Here is a 26,366-nt window from a genome sequence, read left to right as displayed (position 1 = left end):
ACCTCTACACTGTCCCCGCGTGACGGAGTTGACTCGCGGACTACGTCTCCCGGCGCACAGCGCGCGCACCCCGCCTCCACGCGTCGCTTTGATTTCTGGGAAACCGAGTCCGCCCTCCATTCGGCCGGCTTTCAGGAAATCTACTTGAGTACTTGAAATCCCAGCAACCTCCGCGGCAATTTGGCCCCGCCCCTCATCAGTTCGCGAGCCCCGCCCCAGTTCGCCCCGCCCCGCGCCTGGGCCGGAGCCGCAGCCCGAGCGGCGGGGTAAGATGGCGGCGGCGGTCCGGGCCGCGGGGCTCGGGCCTAGCGGGGTGGGCGGGGCGGAGTCGGGTCGCTAGTCGTCTCCGAGTGTCGCCAGTCCGCCACCGGGCCTGGAGAGCAAAACGTGGCAGCCTCGGATCCGGCAGCGGCGGCCAGAGCAGTCGCTGAGTGTGGGGCCTTCTTTGGGCCCGGGACGCGCCCGTGGGTACCAGGGGGCGTCCGTAGGGCCTGGGCAGCGCCTAGGTCAGCCCTCCAATACATTGCTGAACACGGACGTGTCTGCAGGCGCTGTAGATGGTTTTTGTGTGCGACCGTAGACTAGGGTCTGTTGAGAGGCTTTTGGGGCCATCTTGAGATCTTGGTGTGTGTCCCAGGAGTGAAGGGGTCTGCAGAACCACCTAGATCGCCGGGGTATGTCTGTTAGGGCTGGGAGTGTCTACCCGTGCCGGCCTCTGCATTCTGCTTATCTACATGGATCTGGGACTATTTATGCGACCTGGGAACTCTCTTCAAGGACTAGGAAGTGTTAAGGGCCACCTGGAAGAAAGACGTGTTCCCACTCAGGGAAAGGAAGGCAAGCGTTGTGATGTGCCCAGTGGCATAAATGGGTCTCCAAGGTCTGGGAAGTGTTTGGATGTAGGGTGACTCGGAGATGGGGGAAGGGGTGGGGCAGTTAGAAGGAACTGGAGTCATCCAGGTGATTTTGATGTGATTGCCAGAATCCAGACTGTGTCTTGGAGCAAGTTCAAGTGCTTTGGGGGACTAGATAAGCGTGTACAACAGAAAGTGCTAGGCATTTTACCCAGCTCAAATATACTTGCCCTTCAGAAAGTAATTAAAATGAAAATGGCTTTAACCAAAAAAAAAAAAAGAAAAGAAAAGAAAAAGAAAGAGAACCTGTGTTGTCCTCGGGCTGAGGAGTACCTGGAGAGCCGAGGGTCTGGACTCATCTAGTGCAGTACTCTGCAGCATGACCTTGGAGGCAGGAGGAAATACACTGCTGGCTGAGACTCAGTGTGTGCCAGCATATGCATTTCACTAGTATTACCCCAGCCCCGCAAACTCATGTTCCCATTTAAAACCTGGTCTTAAATGAGCTATCTGTTAATCACTAAATTGCTCCCAGAACCTTGTAATTGAGGGACCACTGATCTCCCGTGGTCTGCGGCCAGGTGCTTTGGCTAGAGTTTCTTGTATGTGACAGTCACTGCTCTGGACAGCATCTGTGTCTCAGACACTGCTGGGGAGCAACTCTAGAGCTCGGCACTGTTGGTACACTGTGTAGGAAGGCCTGAGTATTAGCTTGGATATGGGAGAGATATGGATGTGGGATTTAGGGAAGAAGCTGGACCTGAGAGGCTCACTGAATGTGGAGGCCTGGGCATAGTTTCATAGTAGGACTGGGTCCAGGGCGTAGGTCTTTCCCTTGCAGGTGCACAGCCAGGGAAGCCGGCTGAGACAAAAAGGGGGAACCTGGTCTAAGGGCTAATGATACAATTATTGCTAATGTGTATCCATCCGTTGTATGTGCAAATGAGTGTAATAGGTGCTACTATTTTGCCATTTTCAGATAAGCACACAGTTTGATTAGAGAGCCCAGAGCTTCTAGGAATTCCAAGATTAGGTGTGTTCAGAGTCATAGGTTTGACAGCTGTGGGGAGGCTTACAGCTGTGATGTCCATATTTTCTGAAGCCTCAATCAAGACATCCACCAGTCTGAAGGATGCTCTTTCAACCACCTGACTGGGCTCTCAAAGCTCAGAATTCCAGTGACATCACCGAGGCTTTGGCCATGCTTCCACAGGACAGGCAGCTGGGTGATAGGCAAGTGTCCCGATGGGGCTGGGAGGACAGCATGCCTTTCCGAAACTTGGCATTTTTGTTTTAATAGCAATGTGGCGGTTGTGTAGACCATACTATCATAGTTGTATTTCATGCCTATAAATGAGACTCTGGTTCCTCACCATGGAGGACGATGGGTGCTGTGTGAAGCTGTGCTACTACTGTTCCATGTCGGCGCGGTCCTCGTTGTGGGGAAGGTGGGTCTCTGAGACCTAAAGTCAGGGTTGAGTTTGCATCTCATTGGGTCGGGGAATTTGAGTTTTGAATAGGAGCCTTTGTGGGCAGTGGAGGGCTAGATGTTAGAGCTTGTGGCAGAGGATCCTGCCTTTGACAGGGAAGGCAGCTGAAGTCCAGAAGGATGAGAATGGCTCTAGTCCCTGCAGGTCAGCGTGGAACCAAGTCCGAGGTCGTCAGGAGTTGGTGGAAGGGAGGGGCACTAAAGGAGGTGCACAGAAGCCCCAGAGGGCTTGCTTTACTTTCTGCTCCGTCCTCCCTGAACCCCAGGTGACCATGGAGGAGGAAGATGAGTCTCGAGGTAAAACAGAAGAGTCGGGAGAGGATCGAGGAGATGGTCCACCTGACAGAGATTCTGCCCTTTTCCCTTCTGCCTTTATCCTGGTAAGACAGCTGGGGGCAGTGGGGCGTGGTGGCCTATGTTCCCATTTCTTGGCATAGGGGCTGAGGGTTTGGGACCTGGAAGAAGTGGAGCCCTAAGTGGCCTTAGCCTGTGGCTTGGCTGTGGGTTTTCTTGAACATTCTTCCAAATAGCAGAGGTTCCAGTCTCTTATCTGATATCCCTGATTTTTAACTCCCCCACTTTGCAGCGGGCCATTCAGCAGGCTGTGGGGAGCGCCCTGCAGGGGGACCTGCCTAATGAGAAAGGTAGGCACTCTAGTCCTTTCCAGCTTGGCCTCCTTCTTCCTGAGGCTTCATGAGGGCTACACTTGTGCTAGGGTCAGGGGTTCTGGGGGACTGCATGCGGCTGGAGGGAAGCCTAACTGGCAGGGGCCAGCAGACCTGCCGCACAGGGGATGGCTTCGGGGCTGGTGAGAGGCTGTGAGCAGGGCAGTAGGACACTTTTGGGAGGGAGGAGACGTCTAGACCCAGGGCTGGGCAGGGCTCAGAGGCCAAGCTGAGACATCTCTTTCAGTAACCCAGATGTGAACTCAACCCAGATTGAGTTGGGGGAGCTTAGGGTCCTTCTCTAACTGGGAGGGGTAGGTACTTGTGCAGCCAACACGGTCTGGTCCCGCTCACCCGGCTGCTGTGCTCTGCAAAGCCTCATGGTAAGTCCCACGTTACTGCATTATTTATCCAGATGGCTCTCAGTGTCGTGGCCTTCGATGGAGGCGCTGCTGCCGCAGTCCACGATCAGAGCCTCGTTCACAGGAGTCAGGGGGTGCTGACACAGCCACTGTGAGTAAGGGTGTCAATGACCCTTCATCCTGGGGCCTGCAAGACAAAGGAACTGGACATCTATACCCTTGGGTCTGGAGTAACTCTAATGGGTAGTCATCAGAGTCTGGGGACCAGATCCCTGACTGAGCTGCTTCCAGAGACCATCGAGGGTGGCCCTTGGTGGATCCCTGAATGTCCTTGGAGCAAGTTGGTGGGTTCCTGCAAGGCTAGAACTAGGAAGGTTCTCCATGTGAGCACTAACAGAACAGAGCCCAACTTGGTCCCTTCTAGGTACTGGACACAGCTGCAGACAGCTTTCTTGTGGGGCTGGTGAACATCCTGGATCCCCCCGATACCTGGGTCCCCAGCCGCCTGGACCTGCGACCTGGCGAGTAAGAACCTGGGCAGCTAGCAGGGCGGTGGTGGCACACGCCTTTAATCCCAGCGCTCCGGAGGCAGAGGCAAGCGGATCTCTGTGAGTTCCAGGCCAGCCTGGTCTGCAGAGCGAGTTCTAGGACAGGAACCAAAGCTACGGAGAAACCCTGTAAAGCGCCTGGGCCCTGAAGGTGGTGGTGACTCTAACCTGAGAGCTGTGGCACTGCTGGGGCTCACCATTTCTTCTGCTTTGCAGGAGTGAAGACGTGCTTGAGCTGGTGGCCGAGGTCCGCATTGGTAACAGGGACCCCATGCCGCTGCCTGTGCCCAGCCTTCTGCCCCGCCTCAGGGCCTGGAGGACAGGAAAAACAGGTACATGGGCTGCACTCTGATGGGTGGGTGGTCTTGTAGGAGCTGTGTGGAAATGAACTAATGGTGCTCTGTCCTGTGGGGGTCTCGCACATGTTCAGCAGCATTCTCCCACAAAGCTGAGCCTAGCCTCAGTTAAGCTATTTGTAGTGAAGGCAGCAGGGATGGTTATGACGTTAGGTACAAGTTAATGCATATACTTGTAGAAAGAATGCACGGGGGGTCATGTAGGAGCATTGAGCATACTGGATATCAGATGTCAGAGCTGACTGATAGTGTCTTTGAGTTGGGAACTCATCTTCTAGGAAGGGGATTCTCACCAGCTTGTGTCTGAGGGGAAAGCTCTGGCTTTGACATTGTGGTTCTGTGCTGTGGTTGTGTAGGGTAGTGTCTGCTCCTCATTGTGCTCCTGGTCGGTTCCCAGCGACCTCAGCACCCGTCAGCTCCAGGGGCACTGGCGTTTGTTGAACACCTAAGGTTGTTCTGACTCAGGCTCCACCAGGGCCTTTGTTTTTGTGCTGCTGGTGGTGTCTGTGTGTTCATTTATAAGTGGAGTGGTTGAGTCTTTGGTAGCAATGAGTCCCAGTGCCTTAAAGAGCATGACTTGTGACCCCACTGAGGCAGGTCACGGTCACTCTGTCACATGTGTCTCCCTGACTGCAGAGGCTGCAGAGGATGAGCTTGCCAACAGCCTGTGGACACAGACGAGTGTCTGGTTTTGACCCTGACTGCGATATATATGGAACTCTAAATTAGGTTGTGATTGTGTCGTTTGTTGGTTTCTTTTTCTGAGGTGGGGTCTTGCACTGTGACCCAGGCTGGCGTGGTCCTGCCTTACCCTCCCATGTACTGGGATTAGTCTTGGAACACCGCCATTTGTGGTTATGGTTTTTAAAAACTCTTGGAATTGGGGTCTTTTATGTTGCTAAGGCTGTTCACAGGCTCTGGGCTCAGACACTCCTGCTTCAGCCTCTGGGATTTAGCACTGTGGTTTTGCACCATTCAGAGTTCTTTTTAGGTTAGTTTTGGTTTGGTTTTGGGTTTTTCTAGATAGGGTTTCTCTGTGTCACAGCCCTGGCTGTCTTGGAACTCAGGCCATAGTCTAGGCCGACCTTGAACTCACGGAGATCCTCCTGCCTCTGCCTCTAGTTTGCTGGAATTAAAGGTGTGCCCCAGACTCTTGATTTCATAGAAGGGATCCAAAGCAGACAGGTTGAGCTAGAGGCCTGTAGTCACATGACTAGAGAGTGTGACCCAGGTCTCTGTGGTCCATGACTAGAGAGAGCTGTAACCTGGGTCTCTGTCCTCAGATGGGTTGTGCTGGGTGGGGTCTGGTTTCCATGCTTAGGTACATCATGAGCCTTTGCTCCTGTGTGCCCATGGTGCAGTGTGTATTAGGGCCAAACTAAGGAGGCATGCATAGCCTGGCCTGTGAGAAGGGCAAGTATTCCCTTATGTCCCTGTGGGCGTGACTCTTGTTTCCTAGCCATTGGGGCCAAAAACTTGGAAGGACTCTCTTGTCTTGACAGGCCTCCAGCTCTGCCATTTCATGATCTAAGCTGCCTCCTATTCACAAAGCAGATTCAATTCATGTGGGAGGCAGCTGGCTCTTCTGTCCTGTGGGGACATCACTGCCATTGGTCAAGGCAGATTTTTGGCTTTAGGGCCAGTTTGTGGTGTGCGATATTACTAGGTGGGTGCACCTCTGGGCTCAAGTGTGGCCTCTGGGCCCATTTTCTGCTGTATTGGATGTCCTCACACATGCGCTGCATACCCGTCTCCGACTTCACTGACCAGCCTCCCCTACTCCTTAATTCTATGGATAAATAGGCCTGTTCTGCCTCCTTTGTTTCCTGTTTTGCTCAAGGTCTTGGAGGGCATATAGGAAGCACTAGATTAGGGTCTGAGGAGGGTCAGGATGGGGTCAAGGCGGGGTTAGGGCAGGGGTGGAGGTAGTGGTGGCCCTGGCCTGCCTGTAGGGAGTTACTGACTGTGACTCTGTCTGCCCGTCTCTGCAGTGTCTCCGCAGTCTCATGCCTCTCGGCCTGCCTGTGCCCGCCACCTCCTCACCTTGGGCACAGGGGATGGAGGGCCTGCCCCTCCACCTGCTCCCTCCTCTGCCTCATCCTCGCCTTCCCCTTCCCCATCCTCGTCTTCCCCTTCTCCCCCTCCTCCTCCTCCGCCCCCTCCAGCTCTTCCTGCCCCCCGATTCGACATCTATGACCCCTTCCACCCCACCGACGAGGCCTACTCTCCACCGCCAGCCCCAGAGCAAAAATACGACCCCTTCGAGCCCACAGGCTCCAACCCTAGCTCATCAGCAGGGAGCCCCTCACCAGAAGAGGAGGAAGAGGAGGAAGAGGAAGAGGAGGGCCTGTCACAGAGCATCAGCCGCATCTCAGAGACCCTGGCAGGCATCTATGATGACAACAGCTTGAGCCAGGACTTCCCAGGTGACGAAAGTCCCCGACCGGAGCCCCCGCCCCCGCAGACGCTGGGAGCCCCAGGGACGCCACCTCAGGTGGACTCCACGCGGGCTGAAGGAGCCCCGCGCCGCAGGGTCTTCGTGGTGGGACCTGAGGCTGAAGCCTGTCTTGAGGGCAAGGTGTCGGTGGAAGTAGTGACAGCCGGAGGGCCAGGGCTGCCACTGCCACCACTGCCCCCGACTGATCCCGAGATCGAGGAAGGAGAGATTGTGCAGCCCGAGGAGGAGCCCAGGGTTGCAGTGTCACTGTTCCGAGCTGGGCGTTCTCGGCAGCCTCCTGCCTCGGTAGCCACCCTTGCTTCAGTGGCCACTCCCGCTGCGCCCCCAGCCTCTGCACCACGTGCCCCTGAGGGCGATGATTTCCTATCCCTGCATGCTGACTCTGATGGTGAGGGCGCACTGCAGGTAGACCTGGGTGAGCCACCCGCACCTCCGGCTGCAGACTCACGCTGGGGCGGCCTGGACCTGCGCCGCAAAATCCTAACGCAGCGGCGTGAGCGCTACCGCCAGCGCTCTGCCTCGCCGGGCCCACCGCCTGCACGGAAGAAGGCGCGACGAGAGCGGCAGCGCAGTGGGGACCCAGCCCCACCTGACTCACCAGCTTGGGATGCCAAGAAGCATCGCTCACGTGAGCGGAAGGTCAGTTCTCACTCTGCTGCCCGCCGTCGCTCACGTTCACGGTCCCGTTCCCGCCGCCGGTCTCGCTCCCGCAGTGCTGACCGCAGACGCGGGAGCCACCGCTCACGCTCCCGGGAGAAGCGCAGGCGCAGAAGGCGCTCAGCATCACCACCCCCAGCAGCATCATCCTCTTCGTCCTCGAGGCGTGAGCGGCACCGCGGCAAGCGCCGGGAGGGTGGCAAGAAGAAGAAAAAGCGATCGCGCTCGCGGGCCGAGAAGCGCGCTGGGGATGTGGAGAAGCTGCCCGCACCTGTGCCTCCCTCAGGCTCTGACCGTGACAGCCGGCGCCGTGGGGCTGTGCCACCCTCGATCCAGGACCTCACGGACCACGACCTGTTTGCCATCAAACGGACCATCACAGTGGGCCGCCCTGAGAAGGCTGAACCCCGTGCACCTTCGCCAGCACCTGCTGTGTCCCCAAAGCGAGAGGTCCTGTATGATTCTGAGGGTCTGAGTGCAGATGAGCGGGGTGGCAAGAGTGACAAGGACCGGAGGCGCTCAGGGGCTGCATCCTCATCCTCATCCTCAAGGGAAAAAGGGTCTCGACGGAAGGCCCTTGATGGGGGGGACCGGGGCCGAGACAGGGACAGGTCATCCAAGAAGACGCGGCCACCTAAGGACTCAGCACCTGGCTCGGGGCCGCCACCCAAGGCCCCGCTAAGCAGCGGCTCCTCCTCCTCCTCCTCATCCTGCTCCTCCCGAAAGGTGAAACTGCAGTCCAAGGTGGCCGTGCTCATCCGAGAGGGTGTCAGCAGTACCACGCCTGCCAAGGATTCCTCATCCTCTGGCCTGGGCTCCATCGGGGTCAAGTTCAGCCGAGACCGGGAAAGCCGCTCACCCTTCCTCAAGCCAGATGAGCGAGCTCCTGCAGAGGTGGCTAAGGTGGCCCCAGGCAGCACCAAGCCCAAAAAGACCAAGGCCAAGGCCAAAGCTGGGGCCAAGAAAGCAAAGGGGACCAAGGGAAAGACCAAGCCATCAAAGACCAGGAAGAAGGTCCGCAGTGGGGGCAGTAGCACGGCCAGTGGCGGGCCTGGTTCACTGAAGAAGTCCAAGGCCGACAGCTGCAGCCAAGCAGCCAGTGCCAAGGGGACAGAGGAGACGTCATGGTCTGGGGAGGAGCGGACCAGCAAGGCCCCCAGTACCCCACCACCTAAGGTAGCCCCACCTCCACCTGCACTCACCCCAGACTCACAGACTGTGGACAGCAGCTGCAAGACCCCTGAAGTCTCCTTCCTCCCAGAGGAAGCCAGTGAAGACACTGGGGTCCGAGTAGGGGCAGAGGAGGAAGAGGAGGAGGAAGAGGAAGAGGAAGAGGAGCAGCAGCCTGCAACTACCACAGCCACCAGCACTGCTGCAGCTGCCCCAAGTACTGCTCCCAGTGCGGGGTCTACAGCTGGAGACTCTGGTGCCGAGGATGGGCCAGCTGCTAGGGTCTCCCAGCTGCCCACGCTACCCCCACCCATGCCCTGGAACCTGCCTGCTGGTGTGGACTGCACGACCAGTGGTGTCCTGGCCTGTGAGTCTTCTGAAATGAGGGGAGGGAAGGGTGATGGCGTAGGAGGATGGGGGATGGAAGGGATGGGGGTGGAAGGGGTGGGGATGGGGAGATAGAAGGGATGGGGATGGAAGGGATGGGGATGGGGAGATAGAAGGGATGGGGGGATAGAAGGATGGGGGTGGAAGGGATGGGGGGTGGAAGGGATGGGGATAGAAGGGATGGGGGATGGAAGGGATGGGGGATAGAAGGAATAGGGGTGGAAGGGATGGGGATGGGGAGATAGAAGGGATGGGGGGATAGAAGGATGGGGGTGGAAGGGATGGGGGGTGGAAGGGATGGGGATAGAAGGGATGGGGGATGGAAGGGATGGGGGATAGAAGGAATAGGGGTGGAAGGGATGGGGATGGGGGGATAGAAGGGATGGAAGGGATGGGGATGGGGGGATAGAGGGGATGGGGGATAGAAGGGATAGGGATGGAAGGGATGGGGGGATAGAAGGGATGGGGGGATGGAAGGGATGGGGGGATGGAAGGGATGGAGGATAGAAGGGATGGGGGTGGAAGGGATGGGGGTGGAAGGGATGGGGATGGGGGGATAGAAGGGATGGGGGTGGAAGGGATGGGGGATAGAGGGGATGGGGGTGGAAGGGATGGGGATGTGGGGATAGAAGGGATGGGGGTGGAAGGGATGGGGATGGGGGGGGATAGAGGGGATGGGGATGGGGGGATAGAGGGGATGGGGGTGGAAGGGATGGGGATAGGAGGGATGGGGGATAGAAGGGATAGGGAGATGGAACAGGGCAGGGTCTAGTCCAGTCTTGGATGTACAGGTGACAGATGGAACAGAAGGATGTAGTGGTTAGCCCAGAATGGAGTGCTTGATCAGCATGCTGTCCTCCTGCTAGGTGGGGGATAGCTGGGGCTTGGGTGGGTCGGGAAGCAGGCGTTACTCTAACCAGCTCCTCTTCATATCCTGGTCCTCCTAGCCTCTGCACACATACCCCTTGTGTCAGAACATTGGGCGTCTGTAGTGGTTCTCAGTAGAGGAGATCCTTTTTTTTTTCTGTTCCTAACTGAGGTTTTCTAGTTTTGGGATCAAGATAGGGAGGACCTGGCAGCGTCAGGGTTAGATGAGGTTTACTACCCACCCTGATCTTCTCACTTCTGTCCATTGCAGTGACTGCACTGCTGTTCAAGATGGAAGAAGCCAACCTGGCCAGCCGAGCAAAGGCCCAGGAGCTGATCCAGGCCACCAACCAGGTGGGCTCCCATGGGGAAGAGTCCCCACAGCCCCTTCTTTTGTCCATTGCCTCGGGGTAGGAGAGGAACTACAACTCCCAGCAGGCCTTAGGGCAAGGTATTGGCCGGAAGAGGAGCCTTTTGCTCTCTAACATTGGGAAATTGGAGGGAACAGAGGGGGTACAAAGCCTCCTCTTCCCTTCTACCTTCCTTGGCTCATCATACTCTCTTTCACAGATCCTCAGCCATCGGAAGCCACCCTCCACTCTGGGGGTGACCCCAGCTCCTGTACCCACTTCTTTGGGCTTGCCCCCAGGCCCTTCCAGCTACCTGCTTCCTGGTAGCCTCCCCATAGGGGGCTGTGGCTCCACCCCTCCTACCCCCACTGGGCTGGCCCCTGCATCTGACAAGAGAGAGGGAAGCAGCAGCTCAGAGGGACGTGGGGACACTGACAAGGTGAGATGAATTTGGAGCATCAGAGGACTAGGTGAATGGGGCAGGGTGCTGAGCAGTTACAACAGAAAACCACAGAGTAGTGCAGCTCATATTGAGTGCTTCCCTGCAAGAAGCACAGGGTTTCATCCTCAATTCCAGGTAAAAATAACTAATGTATAAAAGAATTAAAAACATTTATAGTTTGTATATGTATGTATGTGTTTATAAATACCCGTTTAATGTACCTCTCGGTTGCTTTATGTAACTGGGAGATACCAGTTTCTTAAGGAAAGGTCAAGCACTTCGGGCTGAGCTGGTCACACAGACTCAGGCCTGTAGCCCTAGCATTTATGAAGGCTCAGAGGCAAGGGAGATGGTGATGAGGCCATCCCTGGCTGGAGTGAGGAACTGCAGGCACAAAGAGGAACAGTGGTTTTGGCTGCTACTACTGGGCCTTGGACTGCTTTCTTTAAGTCCTGTCTAGATGGATTTACCTGGTCATGGCCCTGACACCACTGAAGGTACTAACCACTGCTCTGCCTCACGCTGGCTGAACAGGCTTGTAGTGGAAACAGGTGGCCTCAGCTCACCCAGCCCCTGGTTTGTGAACATTGCCATGCCCTGCCAGCTAGGCTTCTAGGACTTTTCTGTGCTGTTTGTATTGTCTTGGCAAGTGTGAGGTGTGGTGTAGCATGCAGCCCCTCTTCTGTGTTACTTGAGAATCTCATGGCCCACAGAGCTGAAACTGGTTCTCCCTGTAGCTGGGACGTATGTGTCCCTGGTCCCTAAGCAGGTGTATTTTAGTGCCTGCCCTCTCCAGGGTCCGTTTGCCTACACGCATCTTGCTGTGGGCCCAGGCCCTGTCCCCTGTCTCTGGCTTCCACACGCGTGGTCTTGGGCACGGGGCTTTCCCAGGAAGCTCGGCCTCCCAGCACAGCTTCCCTTGATGGTGGTGTCCCATTTCCCATGAGTCACAGGATCTATTTCCCCGGCGGTGATGCTGTCCACCTTAGCAGCTTGAGCCACCTGGGCTTGATCGCTCAGCCCCTCCTGTACTTCTGCCAGAGCTCAGGCAACCTGGACCAGAGCAGAGTGTGAGCAGCCAAGCTGGGTGTCTCTGTTACTTAGCCTGTAAGGTCTGCTTAGGGAGAGTTGTGACCAGCTGTGTGTGGGATACACACCGCTCGAGGCTGAGGCAAGAGATTTAAAAGCTGAGGGCAAGAATGGGCAACTTAGACACTACTAGTAAACAAGCTGGGCCGGGTGGTAGAGCACCAGCAACCCCAAGCTCTCAGTTCCAGCACTGATAAACAGTAGTGTCTGACTGTCTCCCAGCAAATGCTGGGCCTGGCTAGGCCAGGGTGGCCCAGGGTCTGGCCTAGGGTAACTGCAGAAAGGGGAGCACAGGGCAGGCAGGGTGAGGGCACTGCAGGTCCTCCTTACTCGCTGGCTCTTCACTGTGCTTGTCTCACCCCACCAGTATCTGAAGAAGCTGCACACACAGGAACGGGCAGTGGAAGAGGTGAAATTGGCCATCAAACCATACTACCAGAAGAAAGACATCACCAAGGAGGAGTACAAGGACATCCTGAGGAAGGCTGTCCACAAGGTGGGGCAGAGGGACTGTGGGGATGGGAACCTGGGTCCTGGAGAGGGGCATAGGGTAGGCCAAGTCATTGAGTCAAGTGAGGTGCCCTGGGGCTGGCAGGAATTCAGTTGTTCTGGCTCTGCAGATCTGCCACAGCAAAAGCGGGGAGATCAATCCTGTCAAGGTGAGCAACCTGGTGAGGGCCTACGTTCAGCGCTACCGCTACTTCCGCAAGCATGGTCGCAAGCCGGGGGACCCCCCAGGACCCCCTCGGCCACCCAAGGAGCCAGGGCCCCCAGACAAGGGTGGCCCTGGCCTGCCCCTGCCCCCTCTCTGAGACTTCATACCCTGTTCCTGCGCCTCTGAGATTCTGGACATATTTATGGCTCCACTTCCCCACCACACCCCCCACAGTGGGATGATGGGGTCACTGTGAGGAAGAGGAGAGCCCCCCCAGCCCTGCCCCTGCCCGTTATCCTGGCCCCTTAGCCTACTCCCATGGTCTCGGCCCTTCTGTCATGCCCCTCCACTTTCATTAAAGATTTCATGAAATAGAGATGGGTGTAGTGGTACACGCTTGAAGCAGGCTGATCTCAGGCTGTTCAGGGACAGCCCTGGCTTAGAGAGAGATTCTCTTTTTAAAAGAAAAAAAAAATGCTCTTTTCAGGAGAAAAGGGTTATGGGGGAGGGGGACATGGGACATCATGAAGGGTCCACACCAAACCCAGGAACGTGGTGACAGGAGGCAGGGCCCAGCCTTGAACAGCAGCTGGGCTGTCTGATGGACACTGGAGCTGACCCCATTGAGTGGCCTCTAGTGTCAGCAGCCCTGTGAGGCTGCAGTGACTCAGTCCATGATCCTAGGAGGAAACCGAGGCAACAAGGGCGACATTACCAGTCAGGCTGCCCACACTGGCTTGCCAGTTGCCCTCCAGTACTACTCAGATTCCCCTGGCTCATGAAGGGAGAGCATGCAGCCCCGGGCCTGGCCTGTCTCCCGCCTCCTTTGTGATACTTTCTCCAGGACCGTGGGGAGACAGCCGGTAACCGTGCTGCCCTTGCCCCTTGGGCCTCACTCACTGAGCACCTAAACTCCAGCTGCATGTGGGCAAACTGAGATCTCTGTAGAGAAATCACCAGCTGGGGGACAGTGAACACCAGACAGATGTGATGGTGGCATAAACTGCTTTATTGGTGCCAGCTGGGCAGGGCTCAGGTGTCTCTGGTGGCCTAGAAGTCCATTTCCTCCATCAAGTCCTGGAGGTAGGCCTTGTACTGGTCAGAAGTGAAGGAGATAGGCTGGCTGTTGGAGATGTGCAAGTCCACAGTTCTCAGTGAGGAGGCTCCTCCTTCCCGAGCCATCTCTAACAGCTCCTTAAGACACGTGGGAACAACCTACATGGTGCAGGAATGGATCAGGGCAAATCGCTAATCAGGTGCAAGCCCCCAGCATAGCCCAGGGTGGATCCTCCCTCAAACTGGGGCTGCTAAGAACTGTAGTTCCCCCTCCCATAGTCATAACCAATGGGGCTCCTGGGAGCTGAACACTTCAAAGGCTGCAGACCTGCAGCTGACAGCTCCAGGATCTAGTGTTAGAATAAGCTGTGATGGCGAGGCCCTGCTGAAGATGGGGAACAGTGGCTGTGGAGCCCTGTGGAAGATGCTGTTTCTTTTGTTTGGTTGGTTTTTTGAGTCAGTGTTTCTCCGTAGCTTTGGAGCCTGTCCTTGAACTTGCCCTGGAGACCAGGCTGACCTCAAACTTACAATGATCTGCCTGTCTCTCTGCCTCCCAAGTGCTGGGATTAAAGGCGTGTGCCACCACCCCCCCCCCCCCCCCCCCCCCCGGCTGAGTTGCTGTTTCTTGGAGAGGCTTCTGGGAGTTTTAATCCCTGGCTGCCACAGGTTCCTCTACACATGGACCCTCCCAGCCCCAGAAGCACAAGACAGCTGTCACCTTGACCATCACAAGCCTCTTGACCCACGGCTGGTCCTGGGGCCACGACTCCCCTACACAGAACCACAGAGTGTAGCGTGGGGAGTGTCCACTTCCTTCCATGAAGGCAATCAGATCTGGGAACCCAGGAGTCAGGTCAGAAAAGAAAGGATGACCCTCTACGCTTTCCATGCACCCAGCTTACTGTCTTCCCTGCCAATTCTCTGCCGCCACCATAGGCACTGCCTTTCTGGGCAGTTCCCTGCAGACACAGCTCATCCATTTCCTTTCCTGTTTCAGCAGCACTATGGAGGTGAGATGTCAGCCCACCCCACCCAGGGCTCCACAGAGAGGAGGGTGGGCCCTAGTAGCTTAGTGTAGGAGGCGGCTGTTGGGATGGCTCAACAACTCGGGCCTTGCTGTGGTTCTCTGAACTGACACTGTCATGCCAGCCTTTGAGGACTGCCGGAGGGATGTATTTAAGGCCAGCCGAAGCAACGAGACCCTGCTTCAGAAAACTCATAGAAATGCAATGTCAAGCTGAGCATCAGCTCACACCAGGTGCCCTACCCCTAGGGAGGCCTGGGCTACAGAGGCCCTTTCTCAAAACAGCTTCAAGACTCTCCATCTCACTTGGCTCTTTGTGGGTTCTTTAGTGGTCCCATGTGTTTAGTGGAAAACACTGGAGGCAAGTGCTGGTCTTGTTCCCCAAAACTGCTGGACAGCAGAGCTCTAGGGGACTTATTTACCTGTAGTTTGCAGGGGCACTACCATTGAGCCAAACCCCACCCCAGCGTCATTTCTGCATATTCACCATAAAATGGTTGCCAGAGCATCTTATGATGCCTGTACTACACGAGGTTCAACAGTTACAGCAGCCAGCCCCCAAATGCGGTGGTGCAGGCCTGTCCTTTGCCACAGAGCAGAGGAGCAGGCTCTGAATACAGTCCACCACCATGGCCTGTCAATCCCCATAGGGTACTCACCTGTCACAAAGGGCCCAAGGCCGAACACAACTCCGTCCTGGTCTTTGGGAACTTCTCCATCTGGCCCTCGCCCACTGTCTGGAAGCAGCTCGTCACCCAGAGCCCAGAAAGAATGGGAGTGGCCCAGACGCTGGGCCCGGAGACACTGCCCTGACCGCCACAGAAACAGCCCCTTGCCCAGCCCCTTGAGTACTTGGCTCACATACTCTCTCACAAGCCTGTCTGTCAGAAACCCCTCAGGGTCTGGCAGGGTGACGGGCTGTCCGGGCAGTGTCCTGTTATCAGCTGTGGTGCCCACCAGCCGCAGGCCCCCTGGGCAAAAGAGTGTCTGCTGGAAGACCTGCCGGCCCCGGTAGAAAGCGGTCACTTCGAACTCCCATTCTGTGTGGTGGCATGAAAAGAGAGAGGTAAAGAGGACCAGGGTGGGGGCTGCTGCCCCTGCGGCAGCCCTTCCTACCCCACAGCTGGCACTCACGTTCCTCAGCTAGCAGCTGCCTCAGTGGATTTTCCTGGGGTGCCAGGTTTGGGAGGTTGTCCAGATTTGGGCTTAGTAGTAGTTGAGAGTGATCAGGAGCAATAGCCAGGCCTGAGGACCCCTCATCTGGGAGAGGTTCCAAGACCATGTCACCCAGTAATTCCCGGAGGTCTTCCTGGAGGAGGAAAGGGCTGGTCTAGTTAACAGCCTCAGCTGAGTCAAGACGGAAGCAGAGTGTTAAAGGACTGGAGGTCCAGGGGTAAAAGCTGGGCTGGGGAGGAAGGGTTGACCTAACAGGGACAGGGCAAGATGATTGCCTCCTCACCTGGGGATCAGACAGACTGCTTCTGCCATTGGGATCAGGAGAGGTGTCCAGATGTGCAAAGTCCCTTGCTGCAGTCCAGAGAGAGGGTGGGGTGAAAGAAGGGCAGAGATCCTCCTGATCCCAAGGTCTGCACCCAAGCCAGCCTGGTTACACACCTGGGGTCACAAACTCATACACTTTATGGGGGTCAAAGGGGTCCTTGCTCTGGTCATCGGCTAATCGCAACACTTCCTTCCGGTTCAGGGCTGACCGGAAATTCCTCTTCCAGGTTGACAGGTCGGGCTTATCCTTCCCTGGGACGTAGGCACCACTGGCTTCAGCCCAGGCCTGACACACCAGTGATTGCAGGAGAGGAAGGGAGAGGATTTAGATTCTGCCCTGACTTCCTGGCACCTCCCACCATGTTCCATCCTATAGCTTCAGACCCACGGTCTCGCATTCACTGGGCCCCTAGGTCCATCCTTATCCTTATCCACTCCTTTCAACACCAAAGAGAAATCCCCTTCGGCTTTGAAGCAGGGTCTCCACACTAACCGAGGCTGGGCTCCCACTTGTCATGGTCCTGCTGCCGCCACCAGTGCTGGGATTCCAAACCCAACCACAATGCCCACCTTCCAGCTAACCCAAGACCTACTTGGTACCCACCCCAGGACACCTTCCGGACCAAGTCTCCCATTCTCTCTATTGCTACCACTAGTCCATGCTAATTTGGTAACCAATAACCCCATCTATGAGGCAGTCTCAAACCTGAAGGGTTCTAAAATCGAGCCCACGCCGCAAAGATCTCTCATTCTCTCAACTTTCCCAATTCTGCGATCCTTTAATACACTTCCTGGTGCTGACTCCAACCATAAAATTATTTTTGTTGGGGCTGGAGAGATGGCTCAGAAGTTAAGAGCACTGACTGCTCTTCCACAGGTCCTGAGTTCAAGTCCCAGCAACCAACCACATGGTGGCTCACAACCATCTATGACATCTGGTTCCCCCTCTTCTGGCCTGCAGGTGTACATGCAGGCAGAACACTGTATACATAATAAATAACATCTTTTTAAAAAATTATTTTTGTTACTACTTCATAACTAGTTTTACTACTGTTATGAATTGTAATGTAAATATGCAACGAGCGACCCCTGTGGAAGTGTTGTCCTACAGGCTGAGAACCTCTACTACAGAACGTTCTGTTAAGTGACCCGAACTTGCTTTCCGGGTTCTATTATTGGAAACGGCCAATCAATTCCTGTCTATCCCTCCAGTCCCAACTACCTTCATTAGCAAGACCCGCCCCTAACTAGCCACGCCCAGGAACGCCTCTCCGACGTCGCACCTGGAAGATGCCAAAGTCAGCCACCTGGGCATCCTGCCGCAGGCCGTGCTTCCACGGGATCCGGAACCGAGTGCGGCTCTCGTCCAGCCAGGCCACGCCTTCCAATTGCCCCAGGTCCAGCTGCGACACCAGCCAGGGCAAGATCCGCGGTTTCGGGGTTCCCATGCTTGGGGCCTGCGCACACAGGGCAGTTTCTGAGTATGCATGTCAAGGAGCAAATGCACTCAAACCTCTGCGCCCCGCCACAGCGGAAGAAGCCTTTCACTCATTCTTTTATGGGGTACAAATGGGAAACTCCTTCCCACCCTTCCATACCTAGTGGGGCCGTCTTTCCTACCCCAGCTTCTCTAGTAGAAACTCTTACCTACCCATCGGTTCCTTCTCTTTTATAAATGTAAGCCCCTGTCTATTATCCAAAGCAGGCACCCCACTTCTTGGGTGGAGCCCTCTGTTCCTAGTCTTTTCAGGACCGTGACTGCTCCCTTGCACATTTCCAGTCTTCTCCTAAATGCTTCCAAGTGCAGTCGCCTCTCCCCAAGCTTCTTCTGTTTTGGTTTTCCTATATTGTTTTTATTGACGTTTTTAGAAAGAGCCTAGAACGTTGCATAGGCTGGCCTTGAACTTGCTGTGTAACCCAGTCTGGTCTTCACCTCTCTTTGCAACCCAGATTGGCCTGGGACTCACTATGTGGCCAGGCTGGCCTCGAACGCCCTCTGTAAGCCAAGCTAGCCTCAGGTTGGTCTTCAACTCACATAACCCAGGCTGGCCTGGGGCTCATTCTGTGGTCCAGCCCGGCCTGGCACTCACTCTGGAGCCCAGGCAGGCCTTGAACTTGCGGCAATCTTACAGTCTTCAGCCAGGGTGCTGAGACTGCAGACCTTCAACGCGCTGCCCTTCTGGTTTTCGGTCGCCGAGCTCCTGCGCGTCTGAGCTGCCCCATGCTGTGCCCTGAGACCGCCACCCGTCCGAGTCTTCCGCGTTACCTACCGGGGAGGAATCGTGCACTCGTGGGGCGCTGGGGCCAACACTGGTGTAGGGGCCTCAGTAGTTCTGAGACTCGCAGCCACGCACCTCCTGTCAGCTAAGCCTCCGAGCGCTGGGACTTTCTTTTCTAACGATATTTTGAGATAAAAACAGTTTTCTCATAATTTGGGTAATAAACCCAAAAGCAGAGAGTCTACTTCTGGGCGCAACCCAACTCCCTCAATGCCCTTTTTTGGCCTTCCGCCCACAAGCATGCTGGGAACGCCATATGCAAATATACAACCCAACGCTCCGCCCCTTCTACGTTGGGGCGGTTACCAGGTCGGCCCAGTGCGCAAGCGCGGGAAAGTTGACTTTCCGAAAAGTTTGTTGAAATTGAGTTGAAAGCGTGGGCGCCGGCGCAACTAGAACAGAACCCCGAACAAGGTGAGCGGGGTTCCAGGAAAGGATCAGAGCAGCAAGCGAGGGGAACCATTGCTGGGGCGGCCACAGCCAGTCTTGTCTCTCTTGAGGTCCCAGGATCTCCGGAGCCAGCCAGAGGTAGTTGGAACTACATCTCCCAGTAGGCTGCTCGGCGAATAAACGGGGAAAACGGGCCAATGAGTGCCGCAAGGCGTACTGGGATTGGTAGTACCCTAGCCTCTAAGGACTTAAGTACCTCAATGTCCTAGCACTCAGCTACCTCCTCTCTCCAGACCCTTTTTCCTCGACAGAATCAACTCTCCCACTGGTTCATCCTCCGTCCTCTCCCTCAGGTGCCTCCATGGCCGGCTCTGAAGAGCTGGGGCTCCGAGAGGACACACTGAGGGTTCTGGCAGCTTTCCTTAGGCGCGGTGAAGCTGTTGGGTGCCCTGTCCCAACTCCACCCAGGTGAGTGAGTGGCCACTCCCCCAGGGCCAGACTGGAAGGTCCTCTTGAGTACTGGTCCCCACCTGTCTCCTCCCTTCAGATCTGACCCCATATGCCTGACTCCAGTTTCAAGACTGATCTTCCATGGGGTTACTCTGAGATTCTTGTCCCCAGGAGCCCTGCCCAAGAGGAGCCAACAGATTTCCTGAGTCGTCTCCGAAGATGCCTCCCTTGTCCCCTGGGTAGAGGAGCCCCTCCCCCGGAGTCCTCTCGGCCCTGCTTCCTTCCCCTACGCCCCTGCTATGACTCGGGACCTGGTGAGAGATTTTTACACTGGTTACCTATGAAACTTTAAAGGCTAGGAGCTTTCGTACCTGTTAAAGGCCAGCACTGCTCAGGTTTAGCCACAACTCTTCCCCTTCAAAGTTAGACTTCTTTCTAGAGGGTAAGGGCAGTGTTGAGACACAGTCTCAGTTGCTGGAGCCTCCTGCGTCAGCCTACCTCGAACTGGAATCACAGGCACACATCGTTAAATAGAGCCTCAGAGACAGGGTTTCCTCTATGTAGCCCTGGCCGTCCTAGAACTCCCGTTGAAGACCAGGCTGGCCTCAAACCTACAGAGATCCTCCTGTCTCTGCCTCCCAAGTACTGGGATTAAAGGCCTAAACCACCACTGCCCAGCATTGAGCTTGGATTTCTTTTGGGGGGGGCGGGATTGAGACAGGGTTTCTCTGTAGCTTTGGAGCCTGTCCTGGAACTAACTCTTGTAGACCAGGCTGGCCTCGAACTCACAGAGCTCTGCCTGCCTCTGCCTCCCGAGTGCTGGGATTAAAGGCATGCGCCACCACCGCTGGGTTGAGCTTGGATTTCTACTGAGCAATTCTGTGGTTGACCAGGGGGAGGTGCTCTGGCGCCCTTCTTAGGTAATTGTCTCTTTCCTTACATAGGTGCTTCCCTGGCTCTTAAAATCTTAGGAAAGACTGCTTGTGACACCGGTGCCCCAGGGCCTGAGACAGGAGGCATGGTTGTTAGTCACAACTCCTTAGCCAACTGGTAATGTCAAGTCGTAGAGGAAGACTGGAAGGGGTACTGGGACTTGATCAGTGATCAGCAGACCTGGGTGTGGGGGCGCATTGCTGTAATCAGCACTTGGGAGCTGAGGCAGAAGGATTGCTGTGGGCTTGAGGCCAGCCTGGATTACAGAAAGCTGATGATGTAGTCAAGTCAGTAGAGGCCTGCCATCAGCACCTGAGGCATAGTAGTACATATCAGGAAGCAGAGGGAAGCGGCCTACACGGTCTTCAGGCACGCGTGCAGGCCAAACACCCATACTCATTAAATAAAAGAAAAAATTGTTTCGCTTTGGGTTTTTTTGTTTTGTTTTGTTTTTTGAGACACGGTTTCTCTGTGAAACAGTCTGGCTGTCCCATGTAACAGACTTTCTTCTTAGGCCACCAACTACCTCCCAGCTCATGACGCGGAGACATTATTGCGAATGCCCGGCCTTTGCTTAGCTTGTCCCACTAGCTCTTACAGTTTCGTTTAACCTGTTTCTATTCATCTATGTTTTCCCCAGGACTTTTTCCCTTTCTTCCATTCTGTATGTCCTGCTCTCCTGCTTCCTCTGTGTCTGTCTGTCTGGCCCCTGGCGTCTCTTATTCCTTCTTCCCCTGAACTTGAGGTCTTCCTCCCACTTCCTCTCCCTGCCTGGTGGACCTCCTGGCGGTACCTCCTCTCTCACTATTTTCTGTTCTCTTTTGTGTGCTTACTGTTTGTATTTCGACACAGGGTTTCTCTGTGTAGCCCTGGCTGTCCTGGAACTCGCTCTGTAGACCAGGCTGGCATCGAACTCACAGAGATCTGCCTGCCTCTGCCTCCCGAGTTCTGGGAGTAAAGGTGTGCGCCATCGAAAAAGCAATGGATTTCATGGATCTGGAGTTACAGAAAATTGGGAGCCACCATGTGGGTGGTAGGAATTGAACCCAGCTGCTGGGTTGTTCAACCTCTGATGCATTTTTCTGGCCTTCATGGGCACTGTGCACCCAAGTGGTATACAGACACGCGCAGGCAGAACCCCCATATACATAAAATTAAAAAATAATTTTAACGGAGCATGCCTGATTGACGGCTTACCTAGAAGGTGTGACTGCAGAGGTGAGTCTGCTCGGTTGCTCATCTGGGAGCCGGACCAAGGTGAGGTAGCAGCAGGAACGCTGTGCTTGCCCTGGTGGATGGAAGAACCTCCAGAGTTTAGCTCGATTATTTTCAGTGTAACTTGAGGGTGCAACAAAGTAGAAAGGCTAAGGATTTTCACATCTTTTATCAAATTCTCTCATGGCCTAGTTTTTACCCCTTTGTGAACTGAAAATTGTTGCTGTCTATTAAGATGGTTTGGAGGAGAAAATTCATAAATATATCCTGTTCTGTGGACAAAGAATTATTCTTCCCATCAGGTCCAGCTACTTCAGACTTCTATGCCATGGTTGCCCAGCGTCTGGAACAATTGGTCCAAGAACAACTGAGATCTCCGCCCAGCCCAGGTAAGTAGCAGAGGAGCCTGGGACAGGTGAGAGTGGGGGTGAGGCCAGGACCTCTCCTCAGTCCATTCTCTTCTTACCCCCAGAGTTCCAGGGACCCCCACCCACAGAAAAGGAAGCCCTGCTAAGGAGGCTGGTAGCCTTGCTGGAGGAGGAAGCAGAAGTCATCAACCAAAAGGTGACTGGCTATGCTCTATGCCTTTGAGAGGGCAGCAATGGGACTGGGCAGAACAGGACTTGCATTGTCTTGGTGAAGAGGTGAGGCTCCAGGGCTCAGTGAGCACCAGATCATCTTTACAGGAGCTTTGGAGCGTCACCATGGTGGGACTTTAAATCCGTGGACCCATGGACCAGCAGCATGCCAGGGAATCCAGTCAACAGAAACCACTAGATTGGAGCACAGCAGAGCCCTTGCCTAGTGACCTGAGGTCCTTAACATTCCTCTCTGCCACCCTCTCCCCCAAGTCAAATTCTCAAAAGCAAAGAACAACAAAGAGACCAGACCATGAGCCAGGAAAGAGAATGGCTGTGAGCAGGTGTGTAAAATTTGATTGTAGTAGGCATGGTGACACACACTGCGAATGTGAGGCAGGAGGTTTTCACTAGTTCAGCTTTCTCCTGTGCCACAGAACAAGTTCCAGGGCTGCCCAGGGAGACATCGTTCAACAAAGTAAGGTGCGACTTGGGTGCAGCCTTTAATCCCAGCCCTTGAGAGGCAGAGGCAGACAGAGCTCTCTGACTTCAAGGCCAGCCAGGGCTGCATAGTGAAACCCTGGTTCTAAAACCAACGAAAGAACCCTGATTGACTACAGTAAGGATATAGCTCAGAATATGGAGGAAATGCCCGCTGAAGTGAAGCTTCTGTGTTTCCTGGAACCTGATTGGCTTTCAGAGCTGGACAGTACTGTAACAGCGATTATCTGGTAGGAAACAAGGTTTCCATAAATGGCTTCAGCCACTCTTTTTTCCCCCTCTGGAGGCAGGGTTTCTCTATTCCAGGCCGTCTTGGAACTCACTTGTAAATCAGGCTGGCATTCCTCTGGGATCAAAGGTGTGCGCCAGTGCTCCAGGCTTGGCTTCAGGGGCCCTTAACTAAAGGAAAACTTGTTACTAGAACTCAGAACTCTGCTTGGCTCTGAGTCTAGCTAGACCCCCTTCCTGGAAGTCCAATGGCCAAGACCATAGAGGATGATTGGGTGGGACTTGGTGTTTGGGCTGGTTGCGGAGGGGTGCAGTTAGCTGACGCTGCCCCTCTGCCCCTCAGCTAGCTTCTGACCCAGCTCTGCACCGGAAACTTGCTCGCCTGTCAGCGGGCTCCTTCGCCCGCCTTGTGGAACTCTTCTCCAGTCGTGAAGTCAGCTCCGCCCCAAGCTGTGCAAGCCCCTCGTTGCCATGCCCGGCGCCCCCACCGCCATCCCCGGAGCCTTTGGCCCGCCTGGCTCTGGCTATGGAGCTGAGCCGGCGCGTGGCCGGGCTGGGGGGCACCCTGGCCAGCCTCAGTGTAGAACACGTACACAGCTTTGCACCCTGGATCCAGGCCCATGGGGGCTGGGTAAGTCGCACATCCCTCCAAACCTCAGTTTACCCTACTGCCATTTGATGGGTGAAATCTTAGGTTTCCTTCCAGAATTCCCAGCTCCATTTACTCCATCGCGTGCTTATTGAGCACTTGCTGTATGCCAGGCACTGTGCTGACTTCTGAGGCCCATTGGGCTTGGGCAGCAGTTGTGAGAGGAGCTCCTATAGCTCCCTAGTCCTCTCATTTTTTTAAAAAATTTTTTTATGATTTATTTATCTTTATTTTATGTGCATTGGTGTGAAGGTGTCAGATGCCCTGGAATTGGAGTTTCAGACAGTTGTGAGCTGCCATGTGGGTGGTGGGAAATGAACCCGGGTCAGTCAGTGCTCTTAACCACTGAGTCATTTCTCCAGCCTCTCCTCCCATCTTTTTAGGGTAGCTATGTAGGAGAGGACGGGATTCTTCAGGGATGAATAGTGACCCAGGTCTAATGGACCTCTGTTTTCTGTGTTGAGTATAAACCAAATGAGGTCTTCCCTGGACCCTGTTTATTATTTTATACATATAAACAGAAATAAATCTGCTTGGCATGATGCCACACGTTAGCCATGTTTAATCCTAGGACTCAGAGGCTGGCATCTCTATAAGGACAAGGCCAGCCTAGTATACATAGAGGATTTCAAAGCAGCTAGGGCTTGAGTGAGACCCTGGAGGTAAAGGTAGGGAAAATGGTAGCTGGTGGTACAGGCCTGTCATCCCTGGTACCAGAGAGGCTAAGCATACAGCTTTAGACATAACTGGGCTAGAGAGTAGGTTCAAGGTCAGCCTAGGCAACTTAGTGGGCTCTTGTCTCAAAGTTGGGATAAAACTCAGTGGTAGAGCCCAGCACTTCAGAAGGGGGAAAGTGTGGTCTAGAGACACAGGTAGCCATGGGAGGGCCCTTGATCATTCCGAGATGGGGGCTGTGAGATACAGATGTGCATAGACCGTCCTGGCCTCATGGATAGACCTGAAGAAGCCTGGAGATGGGTGCCAGTCCCTGCAGGAAGGACTGTGGGTTTCATTGGTGAGGCGGCAGGTTCTCTCCAGATTGAATATGCTGTTGCGAGCATCTGTAGGTTCCTCTGCATTCCCTGGGCTCGGGGGGTGGGGAGTGACGAAGGAATCCAGCCCACACTGGAGCAGAATGGAGAGGAAGGATGCACTTGTGAAACTCATCTAAGAAGCTGGCATACCCGCTTCTTTTAACAGGGATGCCAGAACTTAAGGGAGACCACAGAGTTAAAAGACAGAGGACTGAAACCAGCACAGAGTGGCGAGCCACTGAACTACTCTGTCCAGGACTCTGTCCCTTTTTTACCTTTCCGTCTCCCTCTGTGGGTATCTGATCCCTTCAGTGGAAGTGCAGCTTATGGGCTCTGTCCCCTGCAGGCAGGCATCCTGGCTGTGTCGCCTGTGGACCTGAACTTACCCTTGGACTGAGTGCTTCCCCCGAGGCTGCTGCAGGAGTGCCCACAGGTCCTGCTGACACACGTGTTTCCTCTCAGGGCTCAGGTGGTGGCTGCCGTGCCACCTTTCTTTTTTTTTTTTTTTTTTGCCAAAAGATTGTTTAGAAATATTTCCATATTAAAAGCTTTGTTCTTTAACTAGAGCACTAAAGTGTTTGACTATGTGAGTTTATGTGTGTGTGTGTGTATACATGTGTATTTCAGTGAACTGAAATATGTGTGGTGGAGAGAGGTCAAGGTTGGGGTCTTTATCACACCCCATCTTCCTCTTTCTTTTTTTTGTAAAGGTGGCCCTGATTTCACCAGGCATGTGGCACCATGCTGACTTTAGTGTCAGCACTCGGGAGGCAGAACCAGGTGAATCTCTGAGTTTGAGACCAGCCTGGTCTACAGAGTGGCTTCCAGGACAGCCAACATTATACAGAGAAACCCTGTCTTGAAGAGAAAAGAAATACCAGTTTTTATGAGTATATGCATGTATGTATGCACACTACATGTGTGCAGTGCCTACAGAGGCTACGAGAGGGTTATAACAGCAGAGTCATCTCCAAGCCCCTTTATTTCTTTTATTTTTTAAATAGGGATGAAAACACCTTCATGATTTTATTTATTTATTTATTTTTTCGAGACAGGGTTTCTCTGTAGCTTTGGAGCCTGTCCTGGAACTAGTTCTTGTAGACCAGGCTTGCCGCGAACTCAGAGATCCACCTGCCACTGCCTCCTGAGTGCTGGGATTAAAGGCGTGAGCCACCACCCGGCAAGCCCCTTTATTTCTTTTTTTTTTTTAAAAATACTTATTTATTTATTATGTATACAATATTCTGTCTGTATGTCTGCAGGCCAGAAGAGGGCACCAGACCTAATTACAGATGGTTTTGAGCCACCATGTGGTTGCCGGGAATTGAACTCAGGACCTTTGGAAGAGGAGGCATTTCTCTTAACCACTGAGCCATCTCTCCAGCCCAAGCCCCTTTATTTCTATAGATTGGTTTTTATTTATGTGTGTGTTTATATGTGTGTGATCACACGCAAGGAAGGTGCCAGAATAAGGCATTACAGCCCCTGGAGCTAGAGTTACAGGCAGTTAGCTGCCACGTACAGGCCCCAAGAACAGAACTTGGGTCCTCTGCAAGAACAATCGCTGTTGGGGCTGGAGAGATGACTCAGAGGTTAAGAGCACTGGCTGCTCTTCCAGAGGTCCTGAGTTCAATTCCCAGCTACCACATGGTGGCTCACAAACGGTTGTAATGAGATCTGGTGCCCTCTTCTGGCCTGAAGGCACACATGCAGGCAGAACTCTGTATACATAATAAATAAATAAATCTAAAAAAAATGGCTGTTAACGGCTAGGCAGCCGCTCCAACTCCACTTTACCGATTTCTAGTCATTTATTTATTATTGTGCATACAATATTCTGCTAACATGTACATGCCAGAAGAGGGCGCCAGATCTCATTGTAAATGTTTGTGAGCCACCATGTGTTGGCTGGGAAGAACTCAGGACCTCTGGAAGAGACAATCAATGCTCTTAAGCTCTGAGCCATCTCTCCAGCCCTGGCTGTTTCTAAAAAAGTATTTAAAAGTTACAAGTATAGGTGTGTTGGGGTGGGTGGACATATGGATTGAGTGCAGATGGCATTCACTCCTCCGGAAGCAGTCACCAGGCAGCTGGCAACCACCTCACATGGAGCTGGGCTCCCAGCCAATGCTGAGCTGCTTCTGTGACCCTGGTGAAGGACTTAGGAGTCCTTCTGGCTG

General features: G+C 54.4%; 3 protein-coding genes across 11 annotated transcripts; 2 read left to right on the top strand and 1 right to left on the bottom strand.

The window, feature by feature from the left end:
- The first annotated feature begins 190 nt into the window (after positions 1-190).
- On the top strand, positions 191-12,725 carry Scaf1 (SR-related CTD associated factor 1). Of its 7 annotated transcripts, none has more exons than XM_075952792.1 (12): positions 258-464; positions 1,957-2,087; positions 2,610-2,723; positions 2,930-2,987; positions 3,424-3,521; positions 3,795-3,895; positions 4,135-4,250; positions 6,266-8,926; positions 10,085-10,167; positions 10,384-10,602; positions 12,062-12,190; positions 12,315-12,725. In XM_075952792.1, the coding sequence occupies exons 3-12, from the start codon at positions 2,616-2,618 to the stop codon at positions 12,504-12,506; spliced, it is 3,765 nt and encodes a 1,254-aa protein (XP_075808907.1). In that variant the 5' UTR covers positions 258-464; positions 1,957-2,087; positions 2,610-2,615; the 3' UTR covers positions 12,507-12,725. The 7 variants fall into 7 exon arrangements, with proteins under 7 accessions (XP_075808911.1, XP_075808907.1, XP_075808908.1 ...); XM_075952790.1 differs by having other exon boundaries at positions 264-674; XM_075952796.1 differs by lacking the exon at positions 1,957-2,087 and having other exon boundaries at positions 191-266.
- Positions 12,726-13,337: 612 nt separating this feature from the next.
- Positions 13,338-18,462, bottom strand: Irf3 (interferon regulatory factor 3). 3 transcript variants are annotated; one of them, XM_075952798.1, is made up of 9 exons: positions 18,284-18,434; positions 18,020-18,195; positions 17,213-17,386; positions 16,044-16,215; positions 15,889-15,956; positions 15,564-15,738; positions 15,089-15,469; positions 14,124-14,239; positions 13,338-13,564 (listed from the first exon to the last, which is right to left on the bottom strand). In XM_075952798.1, exons 3-9 carry the CDS (start codon positions 17,375-17,377, stop codon positions 13,400-13,402), a joined length of 1,242 nt encoding a protein of 413 aa, XP_075808913.1. In that variant the 5' UTR covers positions 17,378-17,386; positions 18,020-18,195; positions 18,284-18,434; the 3' UTR covers positions 13,338-13,399. The 3 variants fall into 3 exon arrangements, with proteins under 3 accessions (XP_075808913.1, XP_075808912.1, XP_075808914.1); XM_075952797.1 differs by lacking the exon at positions 18,020-18,195 and having other exon boundaries at positions 18,200-18,462; XM_075952799.1 differs by lacking the exons at positions 18,020-18,195; positions 18,284-18,434 and adding an exon at positions 17,581-17,992.
- A 26-nt stretch (positions 18,463-18,488) lies between these two features.
- Bcl2l12 (BCL2 like 12) lies at positions 18,489-24,752 on the top strand. Its single transcript, XM_075952802.1, has 7 exons — positions 18,489-18,622; positions 18,952-19,066; positions 19,220-19,362; positions 21,499-21,585; positions 21,669-21,760; positions 22,847-23,134; positions 24,533-24,752. Exons 2-7 carry the CDS (start codon positions 18,960-18,962, stop codon positions 24,581-24,583), a joined length of 768 nt encoding a protein of 255 aa, XP_075808917.1. The 5' UTR covers positions 18,489-18,622; positions 18,952-18,959; the 3' UTR covers positions 24,584-24,752.
- Positions 24,753-26,366: the final 1,614 nt, after the last annotated feature.

Source organism: Microtus pennsylvanicus, chromosome 18 (genome assembly GCF_037038515.1).
Source record: "Microtus pennsylvanicus isolate mMicPen1 chromosome 18, mMicPen1.hap1, whole genome shotgun sequence".
Classification (NCBI taxonomy): Eukaryota; Metazoa; Chordata; class Mammalia; order Rodentia; family Cricetidae; genus Microtus; species Microtus pennsylvanicus.
The sequence above is the reverse complement of the archived record's forward strand: the minus strand, read 5'-3'. Positions and strand labels throughout refer to the sequence as shown.

Excerpts from the sequence above, each read along its gene's own strand:
- Scaf1 (XM_075952789.1), top strand. The coding sequence starts at position 2,198 with ATGCCTATAAATGAGACTCTGGTTCCTCACCATGGAGGACGATGGGTG. Across the intron at positions 4,251-6,265 it reads CTGGAGGACAGGAAAAACAG|TGTCTCCGCAGTCTCATGCC; the intron begins GTACATGGGCTG and ends CCGTCTCTGCAG. Across the intron at positions 8,927-10,084 it reads GACCAGTGGTGTCCTGGCCT|TGACTGCACTGCTGTTCAAG; the intron begins GTGAGTCTTCTG and ends TGTCCATTGCAG.
- Irf3 (XM_075952797.1), bottom strand. The coding sequence starts at position 17,377 with ATGGGAACCCCGAAACCGCGGATCTTGCCCTGGCTGGTGTCGCAGCTG. Across the intron at positions 15,739-15,888 it reads GCAGTCTGTCTGATCCCCAG|GAAGACCTCCGGGAATTACT; the intron begins GTGAGGAGGCAA and ends TTCCTCCTCCAG. Across the intron at positions 13,565-14,123 it reads AGAGGCTTGTGATGGTCAAG|GTTGTTCCCACGTGTCTTAA; the intron begins GTGACAGCTGTC and ends TGCACCATGTAG.
- Bcl2l12 (XM_075952802.1), top strand. The coding sequence starts at position 18,960 with ATGGCCGGCTCTGAAGAGCTGGGGCTCCGAGAGGACACACTGAGGGTT. Across the intron at positions 19,067-19,219 it reads CCTGTCCCAACTCCACCCAG|GAGCCCTGCCCAAGAGGAGC; the intron begins GTGAGTGAGTGG and ends TCTTGTCCCCAG. Across the intron at positions 21,586-21,668 it reads GAGATCTCCGCCCAGCCCAG|AGTTCCAGGGACCCCCACCC; the intron begins GTAAGTAGCAGA and ends TCTTACCCCCAG.